The sequence below is a fragment of the Mus musculus genome, chromosome 15, assembly GCF_000001635.26.
Source record: "Mus musculus strain C57BL/6J chromosome 15, GRCm38.p6 C57BL/6J".
Taxonomy (NCBI): domain Eukaryota; kingdom Metazoa; phylum Chordata; class Mammalia; order Rodentia; family Muridae; genus Mus; species Mus musculus.
In genome coordinates this window covers 42506505-42527327 of record NC_000081.6, presented here as the reverse complement: position 1 = coordinate 42527327, position 20823 = coordinate 42506505, and the positions used below count along the sequence as shown (strand labels likewise).

The 20823-nt window shown below is 38.0% G+C and overlaps 1 protein-coding gene across 3 annotated transcripts in view; it reads left to right on the top strand.

The window, feature by feature from the left end:
- Window positions 1-20823, top strand: part of Angpt1 (angiopoietin 1) — a 252311-nt gene that overhangs the window by 149650 nt on the left and 81838 nt on the right. For all 3 annotated transcript variants that reach the window (NM_001286062.1, NM_009640.4, XM_006520323.2), the window contains exons 2-3: window positions 3669-3824; window positions 14923-15044. In NM_001286062.1, the coding sequence (NP_001272991.1) occupies window positions 3669-3824; window positions 14923-15044 (278 nt within the window). The remainder of the gene's footprint in view (window positions 1-3668; window positions 3825-14922; window positions 15045-20823) is intronic.

Genomic DNA, 20823 nt, shown 5'->3' with positions numbered 1-20823 from the left:
ATGGCTGATTGGGAGAATGGACATAGATTTTACAGTTCTATATCTAGAGGAATGTTTAGAGATAAGATGAAAGCAGGCTTCGTATTCATCACACATTGTATATTTGACTTCAGCCTCCCCCACAGCCTTTAAATCAATGGCATCTGGTTCTTGCTACTTAAGAGTGCCATTACTTTCCAAACTAAAAGGCAGTTAGTGCTGGATATAGCAGCCCCATTTGATTAAAAAATAATTAACTCGAGTTACATGCATCCCAGAAGCTTAAATGAGGATTTCTGTTTGGGTGGGGGACAAACTTTATTTCTACAGCAGAGACAGCTGAACTGGGAGGCTCCCTGTGGTTGGGATAGACATTGTCATGACACAGTCATTTTGATTTGATGACCTAAAGTTCAGCATTTAATAGAGAAACTCAGTAGTGAAGAGTGGTGGTCAACATTTGACCAGTCAATAGGATCACAAAGCAGCTGAACCTTGGTGTAACCCCAGTGTGTCTTTCACTACAATGCCTGGGGCACCTCATTGCTTTCATGTCTGTAACAACACAAACACTGGAATCATTCTCTGTGAGACAATTATATTTTTAAAAAAACCTGATATTTTATTATTATCAATCATTTAATTGTAATGGAGACCACTGATTGGTGAGTTCTTTCTCAGAAGTAGAAAAAAAATTTACTTAGAAAGTCAAATTGTTATTTGAATTTCTTGAAACCATGAAATCTGACATACTAGTACAAGTTTGGTTGCCTAAGTGAGTAATTTTTTGCCCCCTGCCATTACGGGAACAATGTAATGTTGGAATAGCTTGTAAATCACATTTTTTTAAACTGAGGAAGTCTTTTTCCTACTTACCAATCAGGTGAATTAAGACAATGTGTTAGTGACACCAATAATTTCCATTTTGTCTCTGCTTCCTTCTTTAATGGCAAGTGATTTCTAAACAATTTTCATAGAGGAAGTTCTTCCATGGACAATGTTTTAAGAAGCACTTCTTCCTTAGCTCAGTCAGGGAGCTATAAGGCAGTTTTTAGAATATAGTCTGTCTTGTTGGGATTTTCTAGAATGTTGTGCCTCATCTGCATTTTGAAAATCTTCTCCTGCTGCTTTGACAAATAATCAGGGAATCTGTAGTTAAATGTAAAGTACATAAGATCTCTAGATAGTTCTGGCTTGATAGATGAATGGTTAAGAATGCTAACCCAAAAGTGCAAAAAAAAAAAGTGGAGTTTTAATGATTGCAGGTGAGTGGGGTTCCTAAGCTTTCATTGTTCCACTTCTAAAACAACATAGCACAGGAAATTTCTGTGAGTTTAACACTGTACGATTTTATCCTATAAAGAAAAAGAGCTTAGTTCAAGTTTGCCATGTAAGAGACAGAATATCAATGTTGGCTATAAATGGACGTTGTCTTCACAATGGTAACTCAGATGCCATTTTATAGAATTTCCATAAAAGCCCCAAATTTCCTGGGCAACAAAGGATCATGCTACTAATGTTTGCCTGTCAGAGGCTTCTTTTACACATCTATCAAATGTAGTAGGCCAATAATCTTTTGATTATGCTAAGGCATAAATCAATGTGATTGAAGGAAAAAAAAATACCTTGGCTGCTCAAGGGAAATTTTTGGATCACGCAACTTACAAGTGGCTGTCCAGAGGTCAATGTGATTAAAACCTGGACCCAGTGGCCGGGAACATTCCATCTATCTATATCACCTGGCTCCCCATCTCTCAGCTTTCTGTCTGTCTTTTTATCCCCTACATTGCTTTTCTTTTTAGGCTGACTTTGTTTTTTGTGCTGGCAAAATTGAACCTCTACAGGACCAAGCATCTATGTTGCTAGTTTAAGAATCCCAGGGGCAAAGGAGGTTCTTGTAAAGAACTGTGAACCTGGGGCTAAATGGTATTGCTTCCTATACTTTTCCATTTTTGAGTAACTTGTATGGCAAACTAAAAGCAAAGCACTGTAGTTTTCCGGGTTCACACGTGAACATACTCAGGAACTGTGATAACTTAATCACACAAAGCACTAACTCTTCAAAGAGGTAAAGATAATTTCCCAAATGACAACGAAGGGCCTTCATTAGGAATATGTAACCCAACACGAGAGAGTCTCACTGTTCTAATCTAGCCTTTGGTCGTTGAAATGAGGTAATTTAATGAGAATAAACCCAGGATTTGACTCAGAGGTTATATATTTTGTTAAAGTAATGCTTAGATACTTTATAAATTAATTTGCATTTGTAATGAAGGATGGTAGACTTATAGACTTATATTGATAAAATATAAATACAGAATTTATCACCAATCATATAAGTGATTTCATTCTTGGTCAACTGGACCAGAGTCAAGTTAGATAAGTAGAAAAATGCAATGGCTGGAGTTAGAAAGGAAACTGCCAAAGTTTCAGAGGGGATTTTACACTTAAGACTCCATTTATTGCATGATAATGATACAATAGAACTTACAATATGCATGTATTATAGTTCACTGAATCAATAAAAATCACATAGCTGTTAATGATTTCAAACTCAGCTTGCTAAGTAAGACTTGGCAGAGCTACCAAGTGGTTAAAAGTGTTTGTATGAGAGTTAAGGAGTTCCATGCTCAAGTCCAAGTCTGACTGTGTGTGTGGTGTGTGGCCTTAGATTTGATGTCTTTGGGACTTAGGTTCTCCATTGAAAAATTAGGTAATAAAATGCAGTCGCCACACTGAAGTGGGAGGGAAGAGTTAAGCACACTGACAGGGAAGTGCTGGCTTCTGCATTCTTCAGGCAATGCCTATGCTGTTTCATTCTCCCAGGTGCCTAACAAGCCCCCCACCCCCACCCCAATCAGTCACTTAATAATTCTCATTGGCCCCTATGGTACTATCATTTTAATGCTCATTGTGTTCTCTAAGATGGTATCATAAAGGAATAAATTTTACCCACAGCAAGAAGGGCAAATGGTGTTTTATGAACTGCAATTTCAATGCCTTCTTTTTGAGCTTTCAAAGGAGCAAGGAGAATATTTAAAGCTAGCTCTTGGGCTCTGTAGGTCATACAGTACATCACTGTTGATGTTTCAGTGTTTTCAAAGGCTTTTTTTCATGGATGACTGCCCTCCTCCTACTTCCTGTCTTTTTCTCCCAATGTGACCTGCCTTTATTTATGATCCTGAAACAGAGACAGGATGCTGAATTCTTCTGAGATGGGTAGTCAACATGGTAGACCAAAGCAATAGGATTTACCTTTAGGTTATTTGCTAAGTCTCCTGCATTCACTGGTTTATTTCTGGCTCTTTCATGTTCTGTTTTCTTGGCTATGAGAGAGAGAGAGAGAGAGAGAGTGAGAGAGAGAGAGAGAGAGAGAGCCAACAGCCTCATTCACATCTTTGCAGTGAGGGTTAATTGAGATCATGTCCACAACAGGAAAGTGGAATCCAAGTGAAAATTTTCATTATGATTTGTGATTACCATGTGTATGTGTCTGTGTATCCAGAGTGTGTTAGCAGCTGAATTGGTGTGTGTTCTGCTCTCATTCCTCAACTCCCCAACATGCAGAGGCTCTCTGCCAGATGGCTTCTCTGCCAGCTGTGTCTTGTTTTGTCCTTGTAAACACTGCATGCCCCAACAGGGGAGGCTTTACTTATAATCTAACATGCCTTGTCCTTTATCTCTTTCAGCTTGAGAATTACATTGTGGAAAATATGAAGTCGGAGATGGCCCAGATACAACAGAATGCTGTTCAAAACCACACGGCCACCATGCTTGAGATAGGAACCAGTCTCTTATCTCAGACTGCAGAGCAGACCCGAAAGCTGACAGATGTTGAGACCCAGGTATGTCCTCAAGGCCAGAGTCACATACTCAACAAGAAGATTATTTTAGAAATAGTCTTTAGTCTACTCCATAAACAAAGAGCATATGTCAGCATGAGATTTGGGAAAACATACATTTTTTGTTTATTGGTAACAACAACAATGAGTGCTTGACAAGCTATGAGTGCCTTAATGAGGGGGATTATATTTAGGCTTACATGTGTTTGCAAAAAGAGAGCAGGGAAAAAACCTAATCAGCATTAAGTTCAAATAAACACTGCAGCTACCAACTGTGATATGACTTGTGTAAACCAAAATAGTCACGTGGTGACTGCTGACTGTTGACGAGCTTTCTGAGCTGTCTTGCTTTATCTCTGGCAATGCATTCTTGATAATGGCATCTGTGATACCAGTAAATTGAAAGGAAAGCTTCAGGTTCTCTGAGCAAGAATTAGCATGAGTCTGCATAAACCTGTACGTTTGAGTGGAAATTAGTACAATGTAAGGATGCCTTTAAATTATCACTGTCATAAGTATAGTGTCATATGCACTGGAAGATGGCCTCTCAGTGCAGTTAACTGTGGCTAGTGTGACTCCGTTGTGATAGCATTCTGAAACTTGGAATGAGAGGTGGCTCTGTTCTGATGTAGCTGATTTCTATCAAGGCACAAAATTTGCATGTGTAAATATTTCTACTTTATTTAATCTGTGTCAGTGATATTGTAAATCATGTTAATAGTTAAAGAGAAGTAGCAAAGATGCTTTGTAGAGATAAAACAATTTGTATGAAATACAGGTTGCCTAGACAAACGAAACAAAGCAAAACAAAACAACAAAAAAATTAAAAATCACACACATTTATGAAAATCATTTAAAGAATGTAGGTAAGGAAGATATTCTTATCTCTTTCACTAACACAGTTATTGAACTCTAGAGTCTTCATATCTCTTTCACTGACTAATGATACTAATAATCAACTAGTGAAATCAGAATTTAAATGCTGATTGCAATGGAGGAATAAATTGCCTGGATTTTGAAGAACACTTTTTTTTTTTCTGTAGACCACTATCAGATATACAGGAAATATAGGGAATGGCAACTAGATCTCATAACTGAACAACATGATATGTATTGACTCATTTATAATCATGTAAAGCAAGCATGCTCATTTATAAAATATTGATTTCCTATATTACACACAATGAAAGTGTTTGTTTTGTTCTTTTTTTTTTTTTTTTTACTTTATCTAATGCCAAATGCTTACTTCCTGCAACAAACAGTTTCATAAGTTCCAACCCTGAAACACTAGCAGGTGAGATGGTTCAATCGTGTAAGGTGCTTTTCACCAAGCTTACGGACATGATTTCAAGTCTCAGAATTCAGAATTCATGGAGAAGGAGAGGACTCCAGTGTGTGTGTGTGTGTATGTGTGTGTGTGTGTGTGTGTGTGTGTGTGTGTGTGTGTGTGTGCAAGGATCTTTATTTATTTTTATGTCACTCCAAAACCTTCTCTGATATTGTTTTTATTCTTTTCTCATCAAGGAAGTACTGATGTGGTGGAGAAAAAAAAAGTCTTGTCAATATTTTAATCTTCAATCTGTAAAGATTTTTGTTTTGCAAGTTTTTAAAAGTAGCAATTTATTCTATGTTCCAAAGACTGGGAAACATGTACTTTCTGAAAGATAATACAGAGAAGGCAATGAATAAAGAGAAAATAGAACTCTGAAAATTCATCATAAACAGTGAAAATTCATCATAAAGGCCAATTAAAGTTTACTAGATATAGCAAGAATATTTTTAGGATAGACAAACTCAAAATTAATCACAAATCCTTCAGAATTATCAACCAGAGTCAATTAGACAAGAGAATGCTCAGACAGGCCTCCTTGTGCTTTACAAAGTGAAGCCCCTGCATTCTTCTCATCTTCCTTTGAACATGTGGCAGTCATTGGTGTTTACACTCCAAACTTTTCTTTATCAAGTGTGCATCCACATGGTGTATATTTGAACTCTTGTGTGTGTTTTGCTTCAACCTAACCATGAAAGTGCACCCTGTTCCTGCCACAGAGTCATTTACAAAATGAATACTCAGTGCCTTTACATGATTCACTCAAGAGCTGAAGGAGCCTTCTACTCAGTCCATGTTTGCTCTGGTATTTTGCTCTGATATCCTCCTAACTCGGTTTCACACTTTTGTGGTTTCCTTTCCTGAAAATTGACTTCAGGCTGTTTTAGAATCTGAGGATCATGTAGCAAGAGCTTTGCCCCGTTGTGCACCCTGGCTCTCACATGATGATCTTATAAAGATAAGCTCCTTATTGCTTACTAGTCCTCTGTTGACCTTCTAGATTTGTACTTTCAAAGGCAGTAGGAAGGCCTTGGTTTTGCTGCAGGGCATAAAGAATCCCTACACCCAATGAACATTATAATCAGAAAAGGGGTCCTGGGATGAGCACCTCTAGAAAAGATTGCTGGCCATGGGCGTGCTAATGAGAAATTGAAACCAGAGAAAGCCTTTTCCTTCTCCCTATCTCAGTGGAGAACAGCACTCATTCAGACACATCAGTATCTGCAAACATCCCTTCCTCTCCAAGTTCCTCTTTTTCATAAAGGAGTGAGGATCATGAATTATTCATGTGCCCCTCCTGTTGTGCAATCTCACTCTCACTTTGTCCTCAGGCAAATTTGGTGTCAAGGGAGAGAATTTATCAGATCAACAAACCAAATTAAGTTCTACTTTTAATTGTCCCCTTGCCTCAGTCTAATCTTACACACATATTAACTAGTATCAGCAAATACGTCCTATAAAGTATGTCATATTTTCATTCCTTGTTGGAAGATGAGGAAACTAAAATAAAGAATGATGCAAAAAGTCGGTTCAGATGAAAGAATTAGTGACCATTAAAGTGAGAATTTAAAGTGAAGCAGTCTGGTGTCAAAATCTGCATGACGAGTATCTTTCTACCAGTGCTGATCTCTCTCCTGTGGTTCTGCTTTTTTCTTTAAGATTATGGAATTATCATCAACGGGTGCAAACAGAGAACAAGATTTAGCTCAGAGCAATACTCTTAAAACTACTGAGCGCCTCTTATATGTAATACCATGGCTTTGCTGCTTATGGGAATGGCAGTCTCCCCCTTCCCACACATACACCATTCATTCTCTCAGGTGCCAGTGACCTCATCACATGCAGCCTTCAAGCTGTCCTTGCCAGCTGCCAGCTGTGTCAACTGTAGGGAATGTCTTCAGACAGCTATCTCAAGTTTCCTCCAGTCTCCAATAGTTCCAGCACTATGGTATTAGAAACAGAATTTAATGTCATTTGAACAGATGTATTTTGCATATTTCCATGGGGCAAGATGTCACAATAAGCAGTCCTTATGTTCACTGTCTTTGAGTTAAGGTGGTATAAAGTCTCTAGATCAAGTCTCTTTCTCCAATTTCTGTCACATTTAAAACACACCTTTTGAGTATGCTGTTGTGGGAAGTCTGATTGAACAGGGACCCCAGCTGCTGTAGTCTCAAGCCCATCAGGTATTGGTGCAGAGACCACAATTCTCAACAGCCATTTCTAAGCAATGACTCACTGTGGCAGGATACTTAGCATCCTTCCCAGGAGCTTTAGAACTTTGCTGACACATGACTTTGGCTAGTGTTTTCCCATCGCCTGTTGCATATAATTACAGCTGTCTTGAGGACTAAGACTTCCACTGAGTACTCCTTTTGCCTGCTCTCTTCCTCACTGGGGTAAAGCCTGGACCTCAATCTGAAGACCATCTCTGGCTCCTCCCACTAAGTTTCCCTCCATAGACATTTGCTCTAATAAATCCCCTGCACTTTAATCCCACTTCCCTTCTGCTTCTCAGAGGTCACTAAGGACTATAACTTCATGGATCACAACAGCACAGTTAGAAACTTGAAGCAGTTCAGAAGTAGTCTGTTGAAAGAGCACATCTTTCTTAGATAAGACGGTAGACATAAGTTTCTTCTTATGTCTACCGTCAAAGGCTGACTCTAAAAATTGAACTGTCTTCCTTGATAGGACATTCGAATAAACTTTAAACCTTGAACTAGCTGAAATGATGGTGAAATAAATTAGCGAGAGGGTCTTATAAGGAAAATACATTGGTAATTAATTTGCATAAAGTGCTGGATGACGATTCAGAAAATGTTGGCTCAATTTGACAAGTGTTCTTTTTTGAAGCTGCATTAACACAACCACATTTATCTATGCATATGCTGTGTGTGGCTGTGTTACTGTTCTCACATCGGGGTGGTAATGCCAGAGTTATAGTAAAGACAACATGCCCTAGAGATCAGGGTTTCTGCCTCCCTCCCCCTCCCCTGTTAATGTGACAAAATATGTAACAGATACAACTTAAGGGAGTAAGAATTTATTTTGGCTTACAGTTTGAGAGTACAAAATTCATGATGTGGGGAAGGCCACATTGTGAGTGTGTAGCTGTGAATGCTCACGTTTAACTATATCAGAAAGCAGAAAGGTCTGAGGCTACACTACAAATAAGACAAGCTACAAACCTGAAGACTTACCCGTAGGGATCCATTTCTTCCACTGAGGCCCCAAGCCATAAAGATTCTATAATTCCCCAAAACAGCATTGCCAGCTGGAGACCAAATGTTCAAACACATGAACCTTTTGGGAACATTTTACATCCAAATAATGACAGCTCACCAAGCTAAGATAGTTACTACTTGGCTACTGACTGAAAAAAAAAAAAAATCTAACTAGTTCTTCAAACACATGTTAATTGGAAAGTAAGGATTTTCTTTCCTCCTTTGAAGCTCTATCACTGGGATTTGGAGTAGAACATGATGTATATCAAAACCTTAGTAAGTTCTAATTAAGTAATTAACAACCCTGATTGTAATATATTTGGATTTTAACCCAAGGCTGTGTTGGTAGTAATATAACTAAAAACTTAGCTGATGGGCTGAGTATGACTTCAAAGAAAAGTAAGCTACTGAAAAAGATTGGGCTGCAGGAGTAATCATCCCAATGTAGGTTTTTGTACTCTGAAGAACATGATAAATTTAGCCCCTTCCTGCCTTATTGTGATAATTTGATCTGTATAATAAGGAGAAATCAGATGATGCCATCAGCTGCCACAAACTGAAGACGTCAGGATGCCTGGAAAGGCAACAGTTTGTAGCAGTAGTTAATGGTCAAAATGGCATTTTCTTAGGCAGAGAAGCTGTGGGTTCTTAGTTACTTTTAAGGAAGAACTGAGACTCTAAATTTAGAGAAGCCACATAGTTCACTCTAATAAACAAGATAATTCAACCTACAATATCTGCATGTTTTAAAAAGTACTGTACTTACCAAATTCCATAGCCACATGCAGTTATTATATTTTAAATATGGCACAAAGTTACATTGTTAGGTTATAAATGGTATATATTAATATTCAATATATATTATTCGATATATATTATATTCAAATATAATGAGGTTACTATGAACATTACAAATACTGATATGGATGGTTAATATAAACATATATGACATAAATATAATACATTATAATTTTATACAGTATTAAATATCTATTACTATAACCTATATTAACAATATTTTTCCAAGGTTCCTTAATTTTTCAAGTGATTTTGCAGATAATTTGTTTTCCAAGTTTGATGGGCTCAGTAAACTTGGGTGTCTCTTTTCTTTCTGGCTCCCTCCCCACTTAAGAATAACATATTTAAGCTACTTAGACAACCATTCGATCATCTCTCATATTCTGGGATTGCCAGAGTGTTTATTTGGCATACCTTTTGATTTGTTTTTCCAACACTTCTACTTGTTTAAACCAGAAGTCACTCCGTGTTAAGGATTTCCTGAGCTGAGGTAAGAAGCAGAGCCACTTAAGGAAACTGTTGCTCACTTCATATGGCATCTCATCAAGAGGCAGAGAAAAATCATCATCTTGCTCTTAGTAATGTAAGGTGTGTGATGTGGGCAGGATACTAGGGGCCATATCACTCCATCCCAGATGTTCACTTTCCTCTATGAAGAGAGAGAGAGAGAGAGAGAGAGAGAGAGAGAGAGAGAGAGAGAGAGAGGGAGAGAGAGAGAGAGAGAGAGAGAGAGCAAACAAACAAACAAAAAAACCCACAGTAAATCAATGGCCCTGAGATCAATGTGCTACAAAAAAAGGTATTTTATTTTGTGGTTTCTGTATTTCCTTTCAATAACTACCTTTCAGTTAGTGTGGATTTGAAATGAAATACTCTTAAAAGCATTACAAGAAGCTGTCTGAAAATTCTTACCTCACTTTCTCTAGAAAGTGAATACTTTTTATTTTTTTATTTTATTTTTTTAAATAGCTAAGCTCTTTAAACTACATAAATCCTCCATTTCAGATCTTACTTTCCTCAGCCTATGGAAAACTCTGGGAAATTTAAGCTTTGACACTGGTCCTTAGGGACTTATTGCGTTTATTCTTCACTCTTTCCTTTCTTCCTTTTCTCCCCTTTCCTCTTAAACATTTTTTCCCAGGGATGTGCTTTTGGGATGTGTTTAAGCTAAGAAGGAAATGTCTTTTGTCATTTTAATGGAATACTTCAGTTATTGCCAACAGTAAGTTTCATAGACTCATGCAAGGCAGTGGTCAATTTATCATAGTTTTCTACAGTTCCCCTGCATGCCCAGATTTGAACTTCAAGCCTGTTTGAAAACATCAGTGGAGTGACTTGAAATAAAGCAGCAATAGAGTCAAGCTGATGGGAAAAGAGAAGAGTTTGGCATTTGTGCTTAAACTAAGTTGACCAGCCCTTAGCCTGGATCTCTAAGATAGGTCTGCTTTCTTCTTCCATGCCCAATAATTCAAATTTGGCCTGTAAGAGTGTAACTATGCCTGTGGGGCTGTTACCTTCCATAATCAGTATCTGACTTGCAAACAACCCATTGTGCACTGCCAGCACATAGTTGAATATTCCAGTGGGCATGACTTTGTTCTGCAGGACTATGGACACAGCAGTGCAGGCCCTGTGTAATCATAGTGTAGCAGAAAAACATAGCATGGATAAAAAAGAAGAATCATCTTCAGCAATGGAGATTCCAGAAGGAAAGCAAGATGGGTGAACTACAGGAGAGCACGGAGGTAGATGTTTTTCTAGGCATGGCCAGAACATACTTCTAAGCATGCCTTGAGTATGAAAACAAGCTAACTCGTCAGATGGGATGGGATGGAAATTTCAACCAGACAGAAGTGCAGGTACAAAGACCTTGAGGTGAAAAGGATTTGGCAAATTGAATTGACAAAAAGACAGTAGATGGAGCATAGTGTGGCAGATGGGGGACAGAAGTGATATCCAAGAACTAAGAGATCACAGAGTAAAAAATATGTTACTACAAAACTAAGTCCTTACAAATGTAAACCAACTGAAGAGAGGGTCCATTAGCATATTCAACATGGCAAATGCCGTGATCTGACTTGTTTTCATGAAGGATTTTTGCTCTGTGATAATGTAGACTAGAGGCAAAGGAGAACAAGAAGAAGTTAATACTGGCTGTTGTTGCAAGAGTTAGATACAGGCAGCCTCAATGTTAATCCCAGATAATGATTCTAGTCTGTTTCCAGAGAACATGGGTAAAAATGTAGATTATTCTTCAAAAGCCAAAATGTTGGTCTTTGAATGTGTCGCAAGGTGTGCCTCAGGGTTTCTATATGCTGAAACACCATGACAAAAGTAACTTGGGAGAGAAATTCTTTCAGTTGACAAACTCCCAGGTTATACTTCATCATAGAGCAAGGTCAGAGTAGAAACTCATGCGGGAATAAGGAGGCAGGAACTGAAGCCAAGGTCATGGAGGAGTGCTGCTTACTGGCTCACCTTCCATGGGCTGCTCATCATGCTTTCGTATAACATTTGAGATTGCCTGCCAAGGAGTGACACAGCCCACCATGATCTGGGGCCCCCACTTCAAACATTAGTCAAAGTAGTACCTCACTGACTTCTCTATAGGCCAATTTCAGAAAAGGATTTTGTTGAATAAGAGTCATTCTTCCAGGTGTGGTAAGAGTAGATGAGCTGTTCTCGAGTGTGAGAGCAGGAGAGCTGGCCATGTCCCTTATCAGCTGTGGGCACTGGGTGAGATAGCTGGGGCAGTGCTGGGGAACTTGGCCTGGTGGTATGGGTGCAGGAGAACTTGCCAGCTGACAAACTCAGCTACAGAGCCAGCCCAGATCCAATGCTTCAAGTTGATCCCATCTGTGAAATGCTGGAGCATGTGACGAGGCTGGTCCTACAGATCCAAAGCTGCAAAATCTCAATGACACAGGGCAACAACAGAATGTTCAAGAGGAGTCCCTGTGAGGATCCAGTGTAGCATATAGTATAGCAGAAGCCAGAGGCCTCTAAGCAGACCAATGACTCAATACAATGAACATTAGCAAGTAAAGATGTGTGGACAACAGGGTATACTGTGGGGCACACAGCGACACACCACAGCTTCCATTATGAGATGTGTGTTTGTGTGTGTATGTGTTTGTGTGTGTGTGTGTGTGTGTGTGTGTGTTATATCTTTTAAAACATTTTTTTTACACTTTACTTGTTTTTAAATTTTTCTTTTGTGGAGGATATTTCAGGGGCAGAGGGTAGATATGAAGGGACAGGCAGGTGAGTGGGATCAGGGTAAATGATGTGAAATTCACAATGCATGAATAACAAATAGTAAAAAGAAAGAAATCATTCTTCTGCAATGGTTTCTCAAGTTGTCAAGTTGACAGAAACCAACCAACACGATGTGCCCTCAGAGAGTATGGCAAACCAAAGCAAACACAGGTTTGATGTACCTGTGACCAATGTATTTCATTCCATGAGATGCCATGCCCACCTTTGATTCATACATAAGCATTGTGTGTCTTCTCATTCACGGTACTGGTTGTCACACAGAAATACAAAGTGATTCACGTCTCATTTCAAATATTTATAAGTGCTCATTCAGTAAGCAAAGAAACCAGAAACTGACCTGGGTAAACTATTTGCTGAATGCAGCCTCAGTCTTAATATTCACTACCATGTTTTTCAAATTCTATTTTTCCTTGAGTAAACTGATAAGGACAATAATTTAAAAATAATACTTATGTTAATTCTCTGAGAATTTCATACAATATATTCTGATCATATTCACCCTTCCCTCACCATCCCTTTCTTTCCCCTCTCCCTTGACCCGTCTCAAGCTTTCAGGGCTTTCTACTTTCCCCCACTGAGTGTACTTGTAATGTTGCACAGCTACTCTTGTGAGTGGGGTCCACCCTTGAGTGTGTTCAACCTAGTAAGGTCACATTATTAAAGAAAACTTACTCATCTAACAGTAACCAAATGTCAGTATGCTGGGAATTTGTCTCTTTTGAGCTTATGCAAATATTGTGCATAATGTCAAAATCTTTGAGTTCATGTATGTTTAGGAAAAATGCATTATTGACAAAGTTTTAAAGTCAATAGACAGAGAAGTAATTATAAAACAAATATAGTCCTTGAAAGTTAATACTCCAGTCCTATGTGGTTTTGTTGGCCTTACACTGTTCATAGCCTAGAAAGGAGTGAGATGCTAGAGAAGGAGTAGAAAATGGCAAGATGAGACATTTATACTTTGAAATAGTTAACTGGTTATGATTTGTTTATATATTATGTTTCCATGGATATGAATTTGAAACCACTCCATAGACTAATAGTAATGATTTCATCTAATATTTATGGGATATGTTAGAATTTTAAAAACTCTGCTCTGAAGTACTCCACAAATGTATACCATGTACTTTAGCTTGGTTGCCTAGGTGAGAAGAAGCCCTTCTTTAAATTTAGCATCTGAAGCCGTTGTCTCTCACCTCCAACCTAGTTCCTTCTCTGTCCTACTACAAATACAGAGCCCAGTTGCCTTGCAGTCATAGCTCAACCAAGTAGTTGAGTACGTGTTCCAAAGATCCAGATCCAATCCCAGCTTTAGTCCTGTGCAAAGGTGGAGGAACACAGCAACACTTCCAGTTTTACAGCAGAACCCTGTACTTGATAGTGACACTGCAAAAACAAAGCAAGCAAACAAAAACAAAACAAAAAACAACCCCCCCCCCAAAAAAAAAACAAAAAACAAACAAACAAAAACTTCTCATGTCCCTTTTAACAAGTAGATCTAAGTAAACTATGATGGAAAAAAATGATTTAAGGAGAATTTAAAACCAATATAACCTTTCCCTCCCCTTTTTAAAATCTTCCTTAGTGCAAAGATAGGGAGGGAGGATAGAGAAAGAGAAGGGCAGATGTTGACACCATTTGAAAACCACTTCTAAGGCTGCTCTCTTTGCCTGGAGCATGGTAGAGTTGGGTGTAAAAGTATAGACTTTTATCCTATTAGTCTCTGAGTAGAAGTGTAGATCTTTTGTGACTCTTTTGAGGATTCCAGTCAGTGCAGGTAGAGAAATAATAGCAATATCTTTTTAAAAAATTTCATGTCTGAATGTTGAGCTTTCCAATAATTACTAGAGTGCAGCTTCTCAGATTACTGTGCAAATTTGTGGACTCAAAGAAAGTCTTTGCTTAGAAACTCAGATCTGGAATCTGGATTACACTGGACTCCAGTGTCCTCGTCTATAATGTAACAGGGCCAACAGATGAGATTGTCAAATAAATGAAATAGTATGTGAAAGTTCTTTTGAATGAACTACCTGCCATGACAGCCATCCAATAAATATGGTAAAAAATCTCCCCAGACTAACACAAGAGTTGTTTGGATTTCTAGTTTAATTTAGTAAGGTGATAGGCTTCAGTAGGTATATATCATATATCTCTTAATTCAAAATGACCTGTAATATCAAGATCTTGTACTAATAATATATCTTGCACTTATAAATGTTGGACAGAACAAAAAGGAAACTTTCAAAATATATTATCCTAGGATGTAAGGGTATAAAATTTGGAATATTCAAACAAACTTAGTTCCCATCTGCCTGTGTTTCCACTTACAAAGCTATATTTGATAGATTGACCATCATATGCCTAAGTCATTCGGAAAAATATTAAGAACAAAACCCATTTTAAAATCTCAAGGATTTTTTGCTACTTGTTTTGTGATTGAAATTTTATTTTTCAAAAATGTTTCAAGGTACTAAATCAAACATCCCGACTTGAAATACAACTGCTAGAGAATTCATTATCAACATACAAGCTAGAGAAGCAACTTCTCCAACAGACAAATGAAATTCTGAAGATTCACGAAAAAAACAGGTAAGGACTATTTTATTATGAAAATGCTTTTATGTATACCTCTCGAAATCCTTTATCTCACCGGCAACTGAAAGTTTCTTTTGAGGTAACTGAAAAACTATATCCACAAGAGAAGAGAAAGATGCAGGTACAGCCAATGTGTCAACCATTGGGCCTGTGTTCTGATTCCATCTGGAGTTGCTTAGCCCTCAGTCTTAACTTCTGCCACGGGCCATTTTTCTAATAGTACCATATATACAAAAATTGTTTGCCATTTTGGCTAAATAGACTGACATTTCTTCAGCAGCACCAACTTTGTAACCTTAGAGAGAAGAATGGACAGCTGCTCTTGGATTATTACTCAGCCAGTCATTTACTCCACTCTTCGGATCATGGTAAAACACAATTCAATTCAATTCAGAGAGCTTGGATTACAGGAAAGCAGATTTATAATTTTCCTCAGAAAATACTTGCCTATAAAATAACTAATAAGAGTTTTTTTTTTCATTTAAAGTCATTTAAATTTGACATAAATTTTCTTGATTGATTAATAGATATCCTCATATCAGGCATCTCAGGTCAGTGGAGCATAACAGATTTTGAAAGGTGGGACAGTGAAACTAGCTCACTTTGATGTCATTAGTACTGATGATTGGTGCTTGTCACAAAGAACCATCTTCTATAGAATGAGTGTCGTTCACTTCATTGCATTTTCTTCTGGATATTGATTGTCTACAGGATGGTTTAGCTCTTATGCTGCATTCAGTAAAGACAACTGTCTGATAAGTAGTCACTAAATACCACTATCTGCTGGAGCTAGAATCTGCTGTCTAGATTCTCTTCCAAGGCCAGGGGAGCATGTAGCAGGACTATGGCCCTTCCTCCTCTGCAGAAGGACCAGGGAATCAGACCAAATGAGTAGCCTGCCCAGGGTCACACAGCTTGCTATTGATGGAAGCAGGAATGCAATCCATTTGCTTTGCTGGTAGCTCTCTTCTTTCACCCTCACAGAAGGCGTCTCATGATCTACAGCCTAAAGGCTTTCCCAGTATCAAGCAAAGAGTAGACCTCAATGCCAAGGATTACAATCAAACTTCTGCACGAATAAAATAAACCTGACTGTTGATTTAGCATCTGCAAGGGGTCACAAGTGTTACATTTATTTATTCTTGTAGGGTGATATGGGATAAACTATTTAAGTATAAATAAACTTGACAGCACTTGACCCTGAACTGGCTGTTTGATGAAATGTTCTGAAATTGAAAAGCCTCTTGAAAATTACTGTTTATCCCAACACAGTCCCACGATAACCAGAAATATGCAAGTGTATAACAGGTATGCTTTACTTCAGTCACCCTCAATTTAGGGTTACCACCAAATGCCTTAACTTTCTTGCTGAAGGGAACCCCACTTACAATAATGTATTTCAAGATCTCTGTCCAGGAATTTTGAGTATGTCGATCAATTGCATGTAATTTTGTTTTTCTGAGTCATTATATTTAGGATCTTTAGAAAGGGAATAGATAGATACATAGATAGAAAGATAGATAGATAGATAGATACATAGATAGATAGATAGATAGATAGGCAGACACATACAAATATATATATATATATATATATATATATATATATATATATATCAAACCTATCACTAAATGATGATAAAGGGCTGGTCAAAGATAAAGTAAGTTCAAAGGACTGAACTTATCTGAAAACTTACTGAAAGTGTAAAATGAAATATCTGTTATAGAAACAAATGAAAGAAAGTAACGAAGAAAGGTCACATGAGTTACTGGGCCAGCTAAAACTTTATGTTCTGTTGACTTGAACCTAGTTCATTTCACAACAACCAAAGAGTACTTATAATGGACTTGTTATAACCAACAAAGAGGTAGTTCTAGGGGCAAACTGGTCAGGAGAAGCAGGCTTAGCATGGGGATGGGGGAAATGGCTACTTTTCATTCTCAGCTTGATAGATTTACAGTCACGTAGGGGAAATACCTCTGGGCTGTCTGTGAGGAATTTTCCAGAGAAATTTAAAGCAGGAGGGAAGAGCCACCCTGAGTGTGGGCAGCAGCACGGCAGGTACAGGTACTCCAGTCCTAGACTTAGCAAAAAGGAGGGATTCAGCTACTCCCAGTGTTTGCCTCTCACTGGCTCTAGACAGGGGAAGATGCCATGTGATCCCTTGTCTCTACGCCACTACTGTTAGACCCTGTCATAACATCCTGTTTCCCTGGAAGCAGGAGCCAAAATGAACCCTTCCTCAAATGGCTTTAGTCAGGTATGTCATCACAGCAGTAAGAGAAGTGACTAATATAAAAGTGAAGGAAACAAACAGATGCCATCTGCAACAGCGGGTCACTTCCTGTCCTTTCTTCCTTAAGCCAGAGGACTGTGAGTATTTTTCTCACTAGTGTTTTCCCCCAAGCACGACTTTTCAGGCTCCCTGTCCAACTAAGTATGCATTTTATATGTTAAACTTGGTTGTGCAGCTATTTTTATTGATATTTAAAATTTATTAAAATTTAATTTAAATAAGAATGCCCTTGAGAGAGCTAAAGGGGTCTGCAACCCTATGGGTGGAACAACAATATGAACTAACTGGTAGCCCCAGAGCTTGTGTCTTTATCTGCATATGTAGCAGATGATGGCCTAGTCTGCCATCATTGGAAAAAGAGGCCCCTGGGTCTTGCAAACTTTATATGCCTCAGTATAGGGGAACACCAGGGCCAAGGAGTGGGAGTGGGTGGGTAGGGGAGTGGCGGGGGAGGATATGGGGGACTTTTGGGATGGCATTTGAAATGTAAATGAAGAAAAAAATTTAAAAACCACTTTAAAAAATAAACTTAAGTTAAAAAAAAAAAAAAAAAAAGAAAGAAAGCCCTTGAGAAGTCAGGAAAATCCCAGTAGCAAGTCAACTTCAGTAAAGCAGTGCTCTGGGAGCTGTGGTTGATATTAGCATAGTGAAGCTGACTCCAGACCCTCAGAACTGACCATCTTGTTTCCGGAGTCATAACTTCAGTAGTTTTAAAGAAACACATTGAGAATATAAACTCAAACTCTCTGCACCTAAATTCAGGTATGTTTCTAACCAGATGCTTTTCCACCTTAATAAGCTAGGTGAAGACTCTTTTATTAAACTAAGCAATGTGCCCTTCACTTTTAGGATAGACCTGATTGTCTAATGAGTAGATTAGAGTCATTAGATTGACAGAAGGTTTGAGTCATCCTCGTGTTAGCACCAATGCTTTAGTGTGTGGATTGCATCACACAGCTTTTCTCTATTTAAAGACTTAGCTTGGTAAGCTGCATTGTGAGAACACTCACAAGTTCTATTTTATAATGAAGAGCTGGGTATGTAGCCAGGTGGCATATACGCTGCCTAGCAAGCATGGGACCTGAGTTTGATCTGTAGCCCCAGTAAATATGTAGAAAAACAAACAAATAAATGCTTAAAATTAAATAGACAATTGTTGTTTTGAAGTATGTAGTGTATAAGGATACTAGAAAGCAGTATTATTTTCAAATTAGTTTATATTTGTATATTTCACCATAAACAAAAAGGATTTAGGAATTGAATAACTGGATGTATCTATGCATAAAGAATTTTATCGAGTCAATCAAGAGGAATTCACTTTCTTCTGCTTTTTTTTGACTTGCGATTCTGTAAACATCACAAAGATACACATTAATGTGAATAAAATGTCCTACAATACAAGGTTTTTTTGTTTTTGTTTTTGTTTTTTTGTTTTTGCATTGCATTGCATTTTGTTGTATAGAGACACACTAGAATGGCTTTGATCCATCTCTCAGCAGATGTATTACTATCTATGATTAATATCTTAAAAAGTTACTACCATACATTCTTCACTGTTTCTCCTACTGACTGTGATAATGCCTTCTGCTTTGAAGCTTGTACACTCATTCCTAGGATACCATGGGTTTCAAATGCGAACCTGAAAGGAACCATGATGAATCAGAAAAATAAATGGATACCCTGAACTGTCAGCTATATTTAAAACAAACAAACAAACAAACAAACAAACAAACAAACCACTTATGTTCTTCACTGTCAAGCATATTCACATGTCCCATCACTTCCCTACATCTTTCCTTCCTCAACTTAATTTTATTTATTCCTGTTCTTCCGTAATAGATACATATGCTATATTTATATCCATATGCATTATACACACACACACACACACACACACACACACACATACATGTACATGTATGCATGCATATACCTCTTGGCTTTTTTATCATTCCAGCATGTTTTAAGTGTTTCTTTTTTCTTTTTTGTTAGAAATCTATTTAACCAGACTTCTCACATTGTTCTTTACTAAATCTGGCAAACTTATCCCAGAAAACCTTTAGACTAGGGTCTCAATCCCATAGTATGAAACTAGAAGCATAGCTGTGGTAACAGGAATGTTGAAAGCCTACCTTAGAAAGAGTGCACCAACATGATTTGGACATAGCACCTACTATTATTTCATATTTATGTATTGACATTGGGTAATATTGTTGTATTTCATACACTTAAGTAAGAAGGAGAATATTAGAAAGCAAGCTCTGTTTCCTCCCTGGGGTTGTTTCAGGCTGTGTCTGGCTATGAGTATATTAGGGGCTTTCACTAACAAGTCTGGGAGTTGGCCTTCAGGAGTGTTGCACATCTTTGTCAGAACAAGGTGACATCTCTTATGGTTAAGAATATACTTCACAGGAAAACCAACGAAAAACCTATCTGTCTTTATCAGTAAAGTGGAGTCAGGCTGCTCTTTTATATGAATTTGAATTCTGGTATTACTTCATATGTGCTCCCTTAGGGCATTGTGCAAGTAGATTTAGTTTCCAGTATGGCTGGATTCTTATAGCTATCTTACTGTCTTCCTGTTGAAGGGTCCAGTTCATGCAATGGACTGTAGGCCAAATAGCTGCTTTTAAGTCACATGTATCCTTGCCTACACCATTTTTAAGAAATGATTTTCTTCAAACAAACCAAAAATATCCCATTTGTGACACATAGTCTATCTCCCTATTCTATTTATTGTTATTGTTTATTTTCATATGATCAGTGGAATGAGAAGCACTCTGCCAAGCCCTGTCTAAAACAAAGCAAAGCCAGTGTTCTCCCAAGTAAGCAGAGAAGAGGTCAAAGTCAAATGTGTACATTTTTAGAAATAGTTAATTGATCATACCTACCTCTTTTTTATGTGAATATTAATCTTACAGATACAAGGAAAAGTTATTTCTATATGGAGGCATCTCTGAAATGTAAGAACACCGTGCCCAAGTCAGCCAGGTCTGGTTTGAATCAGCCAATCTACTTTCCAGAGGGGATTATCTAAATTAAGCTCGGTTTCCTCCCCCAGGAATGTCAGGAGCCCTGTCTGGGTGTGTGACTTAGCAGCTTTGAGAAAGATCCATGCCTGTGCAGCCAAGCCAGTGAGCTGGCCTTAAGAGTATCTCCCACCTCTTTGGCAGAAAAAAGAAAGTTTTATAGTTAGGATTATAGTACACACACACGCTGAGAGGTCTTGCTGACTTACATCCTGAAAAATTAAGTAGAACATTTGCAGAGTTGAGTGTGGATTTTTTACTTCATTGGATTCACTTTTTCAACCCCTAAATACACAGATGCACAAAGCAGAGGAGGATAGCATTACTGTTTGTTTTTCCAGAAGTCTAAAAAGAGGTGACTATGGATAATCCTAGTCTGCTTTCTTTAGCAAATTTTATTTTTGTTGGTTGAATTCTGCCCTAATTTCAAAACACAGTTTTAAAAAAT